Below are 12180 nucleotides of genomic sequence, written 5' to 3' on the forward strand. Positions count from 1 at the left end.
CTTGTGGAGAGAGAGTGTCCTTTGTATGCCTCACGGGTGAGAAGATAAGTGTTGGCAATCTATGTACCCCCATCTCCATTTGACCTTGGACGTGGACCAGGGTGACTTAGTGGCCTGTTAGCCCCACGTGAGCCGTGGGCGGCCAGGGCGTGAGCTGGCACTCGCTGTCTGAGGTTCCAGTGGCTCGCTCTGCACGGGGAATTTTAAATTCAAGCCCAGGAAATCCTCACTTTCTGCCTGCCTCCTCCCATCTATTTTATTAAATAATTGATGAGGCAGTTTCTGCCATTCCATAGGAAAAAGGAGCGTGGGGCAAGCCTGCTGTTGACATTTAGCTCAGAGCTGGAAATGCCACCATGGCTTCAGGACCGCAGACAGCTCACGAGAAATGTCCTCCGTCTGAGATCCACCTCGTTTTTTACAACAGGGATGAGCAGACTTTCCAGGCTTAGTGCTCGATCTATGCTAGTGTTAAGCAATTGTGGGAGAGAGAGAGAATACACAACTGTCAAGTGAAGTGTGGCAGCTGTTTTCTGGGCCCGCCCACCTTCCCTGTGCCCCCTATAGTTCCAGAGGCATCAGCCAGGTGGGCAGCCCACTACACCTGCAGACTTCCCACCTCAGGTGCCCGCTGCTCCCCTGGCTGCTGTGCCTCGGGCCTCTGCTAAACCCTCAGACTCACTCAGCCCAGACACCGGGCAGCCCAGAAATGGGGGGATAGGGTGACCCCCACCCAGGAGATAGGAGGTGCCCCAGCCTCCTTCCTTCTGAGTGGCGATCTAGGTATGTTTCCCACGATTTTCTGGAGGGCCCCCAAGGGGCTGACCCAGTTGCCTACAGCAGTGACCAGCTTAGTAACACACCTATCAGTGGCTCTTGCCTTCCCTGCCTCGTCCCCCCCACCCCCACCTCTTTCCTGCCACCCGGAATGCCCGATACCCTACAGCACCCTGTCCTCGTCTCAGCCTCAGGCCAGGGGGCCCCAGACCAACACTGGAGGGTGGAGTTAGAAGGTGCGGAACTAAGTGAAGACCCACACACGAGAAGGCGAGAAGGCAAAGACCCTCCCTTTCCCTCCACCCCCCCCACCCCACACACACGAGAAGCCAAAGTCTGTTTACTCAGAACCCGCCGTAGTGGGGTCGGCCACCATCACGTGCCTTTGGCTGAGACCCCAAGGCAGGCAGAGGGGTGGGAGAGCTTCCTAGTGGAGAAAAGGGGGCTTGGATGTCCTGATGGGGCCTGGGGAGGCTGGGGGACTTCTAGAAGGCGGCATCCCAGGTGACAGGCTAGGAGAGCAGGTGTGGCTTTCTCGGGTTGGTCCTGAGTGGGAAGTGGGTGCAGCCTGCTGGGAACCCAGCTCGGGCTGCCCTCTGCCTGGCCGGCCTCCGTGCCAGCCTGCAACCCGCCATCTAACTGCCAGCTCCTCACGTTTCGAGTGACTCCTCTGGGACAGAGCTGGTCCCCAGCCCCAGGGCTTCCCCCAACCCGGGTCTGTCACTTGGGTGTGACTATTGCTCACGCTGCCCCACTGCTGGGCTGGAGCTCCTGGGGGGGCAGGCCTGCCGGGCCGTGTCCTGCACGCTGGCCTCTGAAGGCGCCCTTGGAGGAAGGGGTGAGGAGCTGACGGCCCCGCCCAGACCCCAGGAGCCCCCGTTGGGCCCCTAACTGTCCACCCTGACCTGCCGCCGTGGGTCTCCAGCGCCCTGTAAACACCCTAATCTGTGTCTGGCTTCAGACAGGACAGCACCAATAGTCAGGTCAGTGTCGCCAGGATGCAGAGGGAACGTGGCGGCCACAGGACCAGGTTAGTTAGTGTGCGAGCAGAGGAGAGGACTCTGGTTCTCCTGGCACAGAAGCGGGGGGTGGGCAGCTCTGAGGCCCTGGAGGGCCAAGGTCATGCCAGGTCAAGGCAGCAGGGGACCCGGCCACCCCGGTGATCGCATCCCTGCAGGTGTGCTCACAGCATGGGGACAGGTCTGCCCGCTGGGGGCTGACCAATGGCCTCGTGCGTTATCCGATTCCTATCGGTATCCAAGGAGAAGGGGAAGACGAGTCTGTCCCCTGACAGCCTGCCGGCCAGACTGTGCTGGGGGTGTGGGCCCCGTGTCCTCGCCCCACTGCTGCTCTGCGCACCCTGTGCCTGGCCCGGCACCCTCTAATGCCGCCTCTAACGCCGCTTCTTTTTCCCGACAGTGTCCGAGGCCCAGGCCGCTCACCGCCCCCTGGAGAAGCCGCCCAGCACAGCCATCCTGTGTAACACCTGCGGCAACGTGTGCAAGGGCGAGGCGCTGCGGGTCCAGGACAAGTACTTCCACATCAAGTGCTTTGTCTGCAAAGGTGAGCGGGCGTCTCTGGCCGGTGCCCTGGCTGCAGGGGCCACAGGGACAGCCGGGCCCGCAGCCGCGGTTCAGGGCCCACAGAACTAAATGCAGCTACACAGAACCATTTCTCAGTGTCTCCTGAGATCTGGGGTCTTCGGAAGTCCTGAGTCCAGAATCTTCACACAACAGTGTGATCGTTTCAGTGTGGTCTGCGTCACTTACGGGGGTGATAGAGGAATCTGGCCGAGCGGGGCGGGTCAGGACAGGGGCCAGGTCCCCAGGAGTGTCCTTGTACAGCTGCACGCAGCGTCCCCGGATTCAGGTCCAGTGGCCACAGCAGGGTGGCTACTTGGGCCCCAGAGCCAGAGGACACATGGTCCTTGTGGGCGGCATGACCCCAGCAGTGCGGGGCACAGACTGCCCGGGGCCGCACGGAAACCCCCACTGGAGTAGCGAGAGAGCATTGCTGTGTGTTCCAAATGCAAACGGTCTTAATTTTCTCTGAGTGTAAAAAAATAACGTGAACAGTACACTAAACTCAAATAATGCTGAAAAGACGAAAAGAAACAAAAGCCCGAAACCCTGAGACCTCCGTGTATCTGAGCCGGCCTTTGCTGCAGGCTCCCTTCCCCTTCCCTTCCTCCCTGCACTGACGTGAACGCATATCAATTGTGTAGAAATGGTTCCGTGTAGTTGCATTTAGTTTCCTAAAAATATTTGAAAAATAGTATTTGGGGGAAGGGATAAGCAAACCCAACCAACTGGGCACAGACCCAAAGGATTTGCGATTTTAAAGGGATTGCGTTAATGGGGTGGAAACACCATTAACCTCTGCAGTGAGCAGTGTGGTCACGGGTGCACAGCGTTAGCCATCATGGATCTCACATAGTCTAGGAGCGACGAGGGTTTGCTTTTGGGGGGCAAACAAAACTGGGAAATGTGCCGCATACACGTACAGGTGATGGAGTGACGTGATTTTTGTGGACGTTGCGCGGCCTATTCAGTCAGCACAGGCTGCATTCACTCGCTGCACAGAGGATCCCAAGAGGCCCTACTGTGCGCCAGGCCTAGCGGAGGCTCTTGAAAGCGCTAAAGCATGAGAAGGCGCCAGCTTAACTTTGACTGGTGAGGCCTGGTGAGAGAATCAGTGTGTCAGCTGAGGTAGGCTTGCAACACAACTTGGAAAGTTCGCATTTAGTAATAAAACCACATGCTGGGAGGGGGGCACAGGAAGGTTCCGGAAGCTTCCAGAGAGGGCATCACAGAGGAGGTGGTGTTTGGGTCTCACTTGGAGAGAGGAGAAATCCATGGGTCAGAGAGGAGCCAGGCGGGGCCAGGTGGCAGAGGCAGTGTGTGCGGCGTGAAGGGTGGGCAGCCTGGACCTGTGGGGGGGTCAGGGGTTCGCTGAGTGCAGCCGAGCAGCGGGAGATGAGGCCGGGGGCCCAGACTCGTCCCTGTGCCAGCAGCCCCACAAGGGACGTGTGACTGTCCCCTTGAGAGAGGGCAGCTGAGGCCGGGAGATGTAGGAGCCTGTCCAGGCCTTGATTCCAGGCCTGCCCATGGCCCCATACAAGGGGCTTCCTCCTGGGGGTACTGTGGGGCCACCTCCGGGGGCAGAGTGAGGTAGCAGGTAAGCACCCACCCCCAGAGGACCTCTGCCTGCAGCCACGTCATTGTCACCGGCTCTGTGTGAAGACTGTGTGAGAGGCCTGTGGTTTGAAAAGAAAACTTGAGAACCATTGGCCACACCTCTCCTGCTTTGCAGGGAGGACCCAGAGAGGCCCTGAAGCCTCCTGGCCCTGCAGGGGGTCAGAGTGCAAAGGGGAGACATGGGGGAGGGGTGGGCAGGGGCCCGTGACTTAGGGAGATGGACAGCACCACCAGCCTGCCTGCCCCTGGACCCTTGGGGGCTGCGCCATTCCTGGCAGGGGTGGGCATACCCTGGGGTCCAACCCCACAGAGGTGCTGTGGCTCCATCTGTGGGCATGGGTGGCTGTCAGGGACGTCACTGAGAGTGACTTGATGCCCCCCAAATCACCCGCATTCCAGGGTTCCCCTGCATATCCACAGCCTGGCTCAGCCCCCAGTGAATTCACCTGTCCGCCCAGGTGCCCCGTTACCCCAGCCGGACAAAGGCTGCCAGAGTCCTAGCAGTGGGGTCGAGGGCACCCCCAGGATGGTGGCTTGGGGACTGTTTGGAGAGACGAGGTGAGGGGCATGTCTGTGGCACAGCCTGGGAAGCGTTGCTTTCTGGGGAGGAATGGAGCTGCCCCCGGTGGTGCTGGGGGCATGGCGCGCCGTCAGCATTTCCGTGGACAGGACTCAGTCTATCTGCCTACGCCCATGACGCTGCACCCGCCACCTTCGGCTCCAGAATTCAGGGGACGCATCCGTGCCAGGGAGATCTTTCCTTGGAAAAGGTGACCGCCACCCTGGTCGGTGTCCCCGCCCTGCCTGAAGCTTGTCTTGCGTTTCATCAGAGTGTCCCAGTTCATCATGGAATTGGTCTGGTTTAATTATCTCTAGTCTCCGGAAGAAGTATTTGCTACATTACTGAAAAGCAAAATCCATTAGGTTGCGCTTTTAAAGCTCACTTTAAAACACAAAGGGGAAGTACCCACTGGATTTAAAAGGATTGTCTAAGCGCAGACTTTAGGATTGCATTACAAGGATTAGACTCCTAGAACCCAGCCAGTCAGCTGAATTGACCCTCGGGGTTTGGTAGGAGGTGGGAACTGGGCCTACACACCGCACCCCTTCCCCACCGTGTCCCTGGGGCAGGTCACTCTGTCCTCTGAGCTGTGTGTCCCCTTCACCTGCTGAAGAATGGCAGCAGAGCAGCTGAGATTTCCTGAAAGACTTTAAAAAGCTGTGTTTGTTTAAGCATGAGAATTGCAGTCTTGCTTGGATTGGTCTTTTATCCAGGCTCATAAAAATGCAAAGCCTGTGAATCACTGAGGGTGCCTTTGGGTGAATAAAAAGAGCACCCAACTCCTGGTGTCCTAAGCAGCGTGGATACTTGACACCTCAGGGCAGCCTGGAGGGAGCCCCTCACACCCAGAGTTGGTCAGTTTAATGGCTCAACAAGGTCATCAAAGACCCCGTTCCTTCTCCACTTCCCCGCCCCCGCTGTTCCCGCTCCTCCTCACCCTGTGCATGGCAGTGCTGCCTGTCCTCCTGACGCAAGGTGGCTGCTGTAGCGCCGAGCATCACAGCCTCACAGGTGGCACTCAACCTGGGGCGGGGGTTGGGGCGACGTGCACAGACACGGGACCCTCCCCTCGCACAATGCGCCCCGTGTTCAGGGAGGAGAACCCTGTCCCTGAGGTCCCCACGGACTTCCAGTGACTCATTGCCCAGAACTCGGTCACACATCACCCCCACCGGCAACATGAGCGGGAGGGAGGCGACTGACTGCCATCAGTCGTGTCCCTGCCTGGTGGGTGTGTCTCCAGTGGAACCAAAGCGGGGTCAGAAGACAACTGTGCCACCGCCAAATTCTATCCGAGAGGTCCCAGTGTGTTGCGTTCCTGCCACCTCGGCACTTGTTCGATGTGCCTCGGTTTACCTTGGGACGCCATGAAAGCATGACGTAATTATCCTTCCCTTGCAGCTGCCCCAAGTTCAGGCTTTGATGCCCTAAGGTCTGGGTTCAGATCCCACCTTTGCCACCCTCGGCTCAGTGGATATTAGACATGTTTCTTAACCTCACTTTCCAGTCAACAATTATTTATTGGGCACCTACTATGTGCAGGGTGTTCTGGTGCTGGAGATGCATCCACGAACAAAACAGACACTCTTGTCCTTGTGGAGATCACGTTGTAGGGCGACAGATGACAAACACTAGCCAGAATAAATAAGTACATTTTATTATGTGCTAGAAAGTGGAGTGCTAGGGAGGGGAAGAAGACGAACAAGACAGAGGTGGGGCTGGGAGGTACTATGTTAAATTGGGTAGTCAGGGACGGCTTCCCGGAGGAGTGACCTTTGAGTGAAGACTTGAGGGAGGGGAGGAAGGAGCGCAGCAGTGTGTTGGAGCAGGTCCAGCATTATGGGAAGAGCTGAGGAAACAGGAGGGAGGGATGGCTGCGTGTCCAGGGAGGAGAGCGCACCAGCCCTTCCTGTAACTTGGGTGTCCTTGTGGACACCCCCATTGGAGACTGCTCTGGGCAGCTTGGGGGGTGCAACAAGGGAAGGGTACAAAATTCCTGCCTACTTACCTTTTGGGGCATTCCCGGGGCATCTACGGGAGACCCACCAAGGGCTTCCAGACCAAAGGAAAGCTCCAGCCAGATGTACCTCCTCCTCTGGCCCAGGGCACATGTCGTCCTGCACAGCAGGACCCACACAGGGTGCGACAGGAACCAGGGATCATGTGGCAGAGTGGTGGAAACTCACGGCAGGAAGGACTCTCTGATGATACAGCCTGTTATTCCAGATGGAGAGTCTGAGGGAGAGGTCAGGCGAGACCTGGGCCGCTCGCTCCCAGGCAGGGCGCACAAACCCCTAGTCCTCGGCTTTGCTGTGTCGTAATGCTAGTTGCCGTCCCCTCCCTGATGCACCAATGCAGAGAAGCATGGGGCGAGCGGGAGAATGTGTCACCTGACCACCCGGTGGTTTTCTGGTTTTCAGCCCTCCAAGCTCATCTGTGCGCCAGTCTTTTTAAATTTGAACTCATGCTGTGTCCATACGTCTGTACCCTGAATTATTCACTTAAAGGACTGTGGAACCCTTTCCCCATCAGATAAGCTCTTCAAATCCATTTCTGCATCTGCCCACATTCCTCCAAATGCAAGGCCCATCATGAACGTGGCCATCCCTCTGCTGTTGGACGTTCACATGGGTTCCAGCCCGGCGCACCTGGCTAACGAGTTTCCTACACCTCATCTCTGATTTCTTATGACAACGAGGCAAGATGGGTATGGTTAACCCATTTTACAGATGAGGACTCTGAGGTTCAGAGAGCTTCAGTGACTTTCCAAGGTCACACAGCTGGGAAAAGCAGGACTGAGGACTCACCCACACTGCCTGTTTCCAATGGCCAGTGATCATTTACCTGACACTGTACTGCTTGTAGCCAACACTGACAGCTCAGTGTTGGGGTCTTCCTGGTCATTTCCTCTGCAAAGAGTCCCCAGAGAGCGACTGCTGGGTCAAAGGCTGGGAGCGGTTTGAACAGCCTTCAGAGTCAGTGCCAAATGTATTCCAGAACGTGTTTTCCCACTACTGCCCGCCCCTCCAGACCATTTCTCATAAATGACCATAGTGAATGCCAGGGACTGACACTCAGGGTCACCTACGGCTGCTTCACACTTGTATTAGTTTTGGCTAATCCGATGGGCAAAATAGAATGTAACAACATGTTGTCTTGATTAGGCGTTTTAAAACTGTCCTTGACTTTGGACTCTATTTTTAGCAGCAGAGGTCTGGGTTCGTCCGTCTGGCCTGGACCTCAGCGTGCTTGGGCGGCCACAGTCCGACCAGCAGCAGAGGTAACCAGGAGAGGTGGCACCAGCCGGACCGGCTTGTGGGGCTGGTGTGACTGGAAAGCTGTTTTACTCCCTCTCCTAGCACCTCCGTGATGGAGACTCGCGTCATTTTAGTGGGGCGCACGGCCCGTCTTTACATTTTCATCCTTCAAGGAACAGTCCTTCGTATCCGTCTGAGGAATAGAAAATTAGCCAGGTGCCAGGGTCGGGATGTCCAGTGAGCAGCTCTGTCACTCAAGAGCGGAATTGTTTTGGGCGGCGTTGGCAGAAAAGACAGGAATTCTCTTCATAAGGCCCCGATAGTCTGTTCTTCCAAGTCGGGGTACGGCTGCCTGGCCTGCGCAGTGATGCAAGTTTGAACAAAGGGTTTTCACTCTCAGGTGGGTGTGAGGATTCAGAATGGGTGGCCTCTTGCCTGTCGGGCAAGTAACATCAGCTCAGCCACAGCCTGGACAGGGTCCTCCATATGACTCAGGGCTTACGTGCTAGGTCCCCTGTGCTGCATTTTCACCTTTGAAGCGGGCTCTGTGCTCCAGGTGGGAACGAGGAGGCTAGAGAGGTCAGGAACGTGCCCAGGGGCTCTCAGCTTACGTCTCACCTTATCCAAAGGCCTCCCCTCCACGTGGAAAAGAGGAATGAAGGATTTCCCACCGCTCTGGGGGCTGTAACCAGAACACAGCACACACAGCTCTGAGGCCCGGGTGAGGGGACAGGGGCACCCAGAGAGGCTATGGCCTGTGGGGGAGGGGGCTGAGCTGAGGGGGGCCCACCTGGCAGGGCCGCCAGAGCCCCCAGGTCAGGGCTGGGAGGGGGGGTGTTTCCTGATGGGTGCATAGCTGAGGGGCCCTGCTATGCAGGCCAGATGGAGCAGATCGGCCTGGGGGACCCCGAGACTCCAGACCCCTAACTTCCCCAGATACTCTTCCTGCATGACCTTCCTGGGAAGGTGCCAGTGGTGGGGGAGGCGGCCAGGAGGCCCCTCTCCCCCAAACTCCCAGGGCACCAAGCCAGGCGCAGGTCGAAAGTCGGGCTTCCTTGACCAGACACCAGTGACTTCCCGGGCACCAGCCCCCAGTCAGTGCGAGCTGCGTGCTGACAAGTTTTACTTTATGAGTTTAATAGTAACTTATCAAAACATACAGCGTGTGCTATGTGATAGCTTTGTACTAAGAGCTGTAATAATAACAACTCAATCCAGGATAATGCGTGAAGTATTTAGAGCCTTGTGACCACAGAAATTCCTAGTCAGTCAGTTTCCCTGTGGACTTTGGAATTTTGGTTGCAGAGCACACGACACGCACTTTCAGTGTTTAAAACTCATGACATGCGCTTCCAGTTCTGCGGGGCGGGGCAAGGATGGAAACAGGCTTTCCAGGCCAAAACGGGGTGAGGTGAAAGCTCTGCTTCAATAAGAGCCCGGCGGTGGGTTTTGTAAGTAGATGTCGGGGTCTTGCTTTGGCATCTACCCTCCTCTGGATGTGCTGAGATTTCAAGATGCCAGTGCTTACAATTTGCCAGAAACGACATGCCTTGCCATCAGTTAATGTTTTGATGAAAACCGTTAGGTGTCGATTCAAAAACATATGAAGGCTACGTGGTTTTTCAAGACTCTGGCTTGGGGGCTATGACCCACAAGGACCCCAGACTGACCGGCCGCATGGTGTCCTCTGGGACTCTAGCAGGGGTTCTCCCTCTGAAACCATGCCTGGCTCCCATGTGTCCCTGGGGCGGAGGGGGAGTGTGGGGGTGGATGCTCAGGTGTCCTGCTCACTGACTGGCTGACTGTGCCAGGGGCAAGTGCCCCGTTCCCCACCTGGTCAAGTCCCCCAGACGCTGCATGCACTGCTACAGTGCAGCTTTCTGCGGCAGGAGGTGTGTGTTAGGCGCCAAGTGTCCCTGGCCTCACTCCCTCCTGCAGGGGTCTGGCCTTGTCCACGCTGTAGGAGGCGTGAGGGAAGGGTGAGGGAGCCTTGCCGTGGTCTGGGCGCTGACCACAGGGATTCATCTGTCCTCTGCCACATGGGCCCTTCCCACGCGGAACAGAGCCTAGAGCGTAGTAGGTGCCTTTCTGATCTGTTCTGTGCTGGGACAGCCCGACTGGAGTAGCAGAAGGCTTCAGGGGCAAGCATGCTGCACCCTGGTGGGGTCTGGTAGGGAGGGAGGGGGGAGAGAGGGAGGGAAGGAGGGGGGAGAGAGGGAGGGAAGGAGGGAAGGGGAGGGAGGGGGAGAGAGGGAGGGAAGGAGGGGGGAGAGAGGGAGGGAGGCCTTCTGAGGGAGGCCGGTGGTACCGAGCACAGCCTGGCTCTCCTCCCGGGTCAGTGCCCCTTGGGGAAGCTTCCACAAGGAAGTCCACTCAACTCCAGGCTGAGGGGCCGGAGCTGGAGTCTGTGCCTGGACCTGCCCCCCCCCCCCCAAGGGTTTTCAGTGAACCACTGTGAGCCTGTGTGTGGCGGGGGGTGGGGGGGGCTGTGTGTGGTGGGTCCGCCTGGGGCCTGTGGGGTCCGGGGTGATGGTTCCACCTGCTAACACTGGCCTCACACGCTGTCTCGCAGAGTGCGGCTGCGACCTGGCCGAGGGTGGCTTCTTTGTACGCCAGGGCGAGTACATCTGCACGCGTGACTACCAGAGGCTGTATGGGACCCGCTGCTTCAGCTGTGACCAGTTCATCGAGGGCGAGGTGGTATCTGCGCTTGGCAAGACCTACCACCCTGATTGCTTCGTGTGCGCTGTGTGCCGGTGAGTGGGCTGCCAGGGGCCCTGCACGGGGCGGGGTGGGGGGGGAGCCCTCCCCCTCTCTGCCCCTTTCTCCCTCCCTCCCTTCCTCCCACTGGGTCACAGCTGGAGAGGGAAGGTGGGGCCCAGCCAAGGGATTGCTGGAGACCCTGGGCAGCCACACACCACACAGAGGGTACCCCCTCCTCCAGCCCCAGACTCTTGCTCACAGCATAGGACTGAGCCCTCTTCCCTGGGGGCAAAGTGGCCAGCGGGCTGTGAGGTGCTGGCACGTGGCCTCCTTTGGCTTCTGGGAAGGTGCGCCCTCCCTGTCCCCTCCCGGGCCCCATGTCTGCATCCTGCACACGTTTCATCTCTCACTTTGGTGCCTGAGGTGCCCACACTTCAGCGCCTCCATGCCCACCCACCACCACTCTTCAGCTGTCCGGGCACGTCCCACCTGCACGCTCTGCCTCACTCCCCGAGTCGCTGATCTGTGGGTGGCACAGATCCACCAATCCACCAAGTGCATTAGGCCCAAGCTTGGGCGTGTTCCAAGGTCCCTCCCTTTTCAGAATCCACCCAGCGGCTGCCCACGCTCAGGCCTCGAAAACTTGCCTGCCTGGGGTCCCTGTCTCCCGTCTCCTGTCACGCCTCCACACTGCCTTCTGAGGAGCTGCACCGTCTGTTCCGTTCGTTCATTCGTTCGTTCATTCATTCATTCATGCATTGGCCAGGCTTTTCTAAGCACCAACACGTGGCCAGGCCCTGGGCTGGCACAGGTGACCTGGGGTCATGCATCAGCAGAGACCCTACAGGACTCAGCACCTGGGGACACTGCAGTGCAACAGGAGTTACCACCCCAGAGTCTCCCCCAGTCGCGGGAGCTGCTCCCTCCTTCTCTGTCTCCGCGGCCCCCATGGCACCCTGCACCTAGGCTCCCGGCCCCACACTCTTCTCTAGCAACGTGTCTCTGGGGCTGCTGGATGGGAGCGTCATGCAGGCCGGGCAGGGGCAGGTCTGATTCTTTGCGTGCCGGGTGCCTGGCACAGAGCAGGTGGGCACTGACTGCAGGGGATTGGCACCGCTCTGCCTGCACCTCGGGGGCTTAGCAGGGAGGCCAGCGGGCAGCCTCCCCCCCTGGGTGTCCTCCCCCCCCCCCGGGTGTCCTCCCCTCCCCCCTGGGTGTCCTCCCCTCCCCCCACCTGGGTGTCCTCCCCTCCCCCCTGGGTGTCCTCCCTCCCCCCTGGGTGTCCCCCCTCCCCCCCCACAGCCCCAGACACAGTTCTTCCAGGAGGAACGTCCCGTTTCTGGAAAACAAAGACTAAAACCCCAGAGTTTACTTTCTGCTCTGCTCTCTCTCTGTCACCACACCCAGTGTCATGGGGATTTTTTGAGTATTGTCCCCAAAGCTGTTGTCTGTCATTGTGGCCCGTGTGCTGGACAGAGATGGAAGCTTTGTCAGGATGACAGAGGGAGGGGGAGCGATGACAAGGAACATTGCTCACGAGAGTCGCTGTGTGGTGGCAGCGCGTGGGTTAGCGCTCCCCCAAGGACTATCTGAGGGTTGATTTCTGAGCACGTAGCTTAGAGACAAGGGTTGACTTAATCACAGCGGGTTTGAAAGATCACCTCTGGATAATCTGCTATTTTAA

At 58.3% G+C, this 12180-nt stretch overlaps 1 protein-coding gene and 1 long non-coding RNA gene across 23 annotated transcripts in view; one reads left to right on the top strand and one right to left on the bottom strand.

Moving 5' to 3' along the window:
• The window catches only part of ABLIM2 (actin binding LIM protein family member 2), a 125038-nt gene that overhangs the window by 35241 nt on the left and 77617 nt on the right, over nt 1–12180 (top strand). For all 22 annotated transcript variants that reach the window (XR_012492397.1, XR_012492395.1, XR_012492392.1 and 19 more), the window contains exons 2-3: nt 2197–2340; nt 10366–10549. Coding sequence is in view for 3 of the 22 variants with exons in the window: in XM_074320867.1 (XP_074176968.1) it covers nt 2197–2340; nt 10366–10549 (328 nt within the window). In the remaining 19 variants the exon portion in view is untranslated. The remainder of the gene's footprint in view (nt 1–2196; nt 2341–10365; nt 10550–12180) is intronic.
• LOC141568222 (uncharacterized) lies at nt 6210–7552 on the bottom strand. The gene is made up of 3 exons (XR_012491276.1): nt 7381–7552; nt 6545–6750; nt 6210–6385 (listed from the first exon to the last, which is right to left on the bottom strand). It is a non-coding gene; the product is annotated as an uncharacterized LOC141568222 (long non-coding RNA).

The sequence above is a fragment of the Rhinolophus sinicus genome, linkage group LG02, assembly GCF_036562045.2.
Source record: "Rhinolophus sinicus isolate RSC01 linkage group LG02, ASM3656204v1, whole genome shotgun sequence".
Taxonomy (NCBI): domain Eukaryota; kingdom Metazoa; phylum Chordata; class Mammalia; order Chiroptera; family Rhinolophidae; genus Rhinolophus; species Rhinolophus sinicus.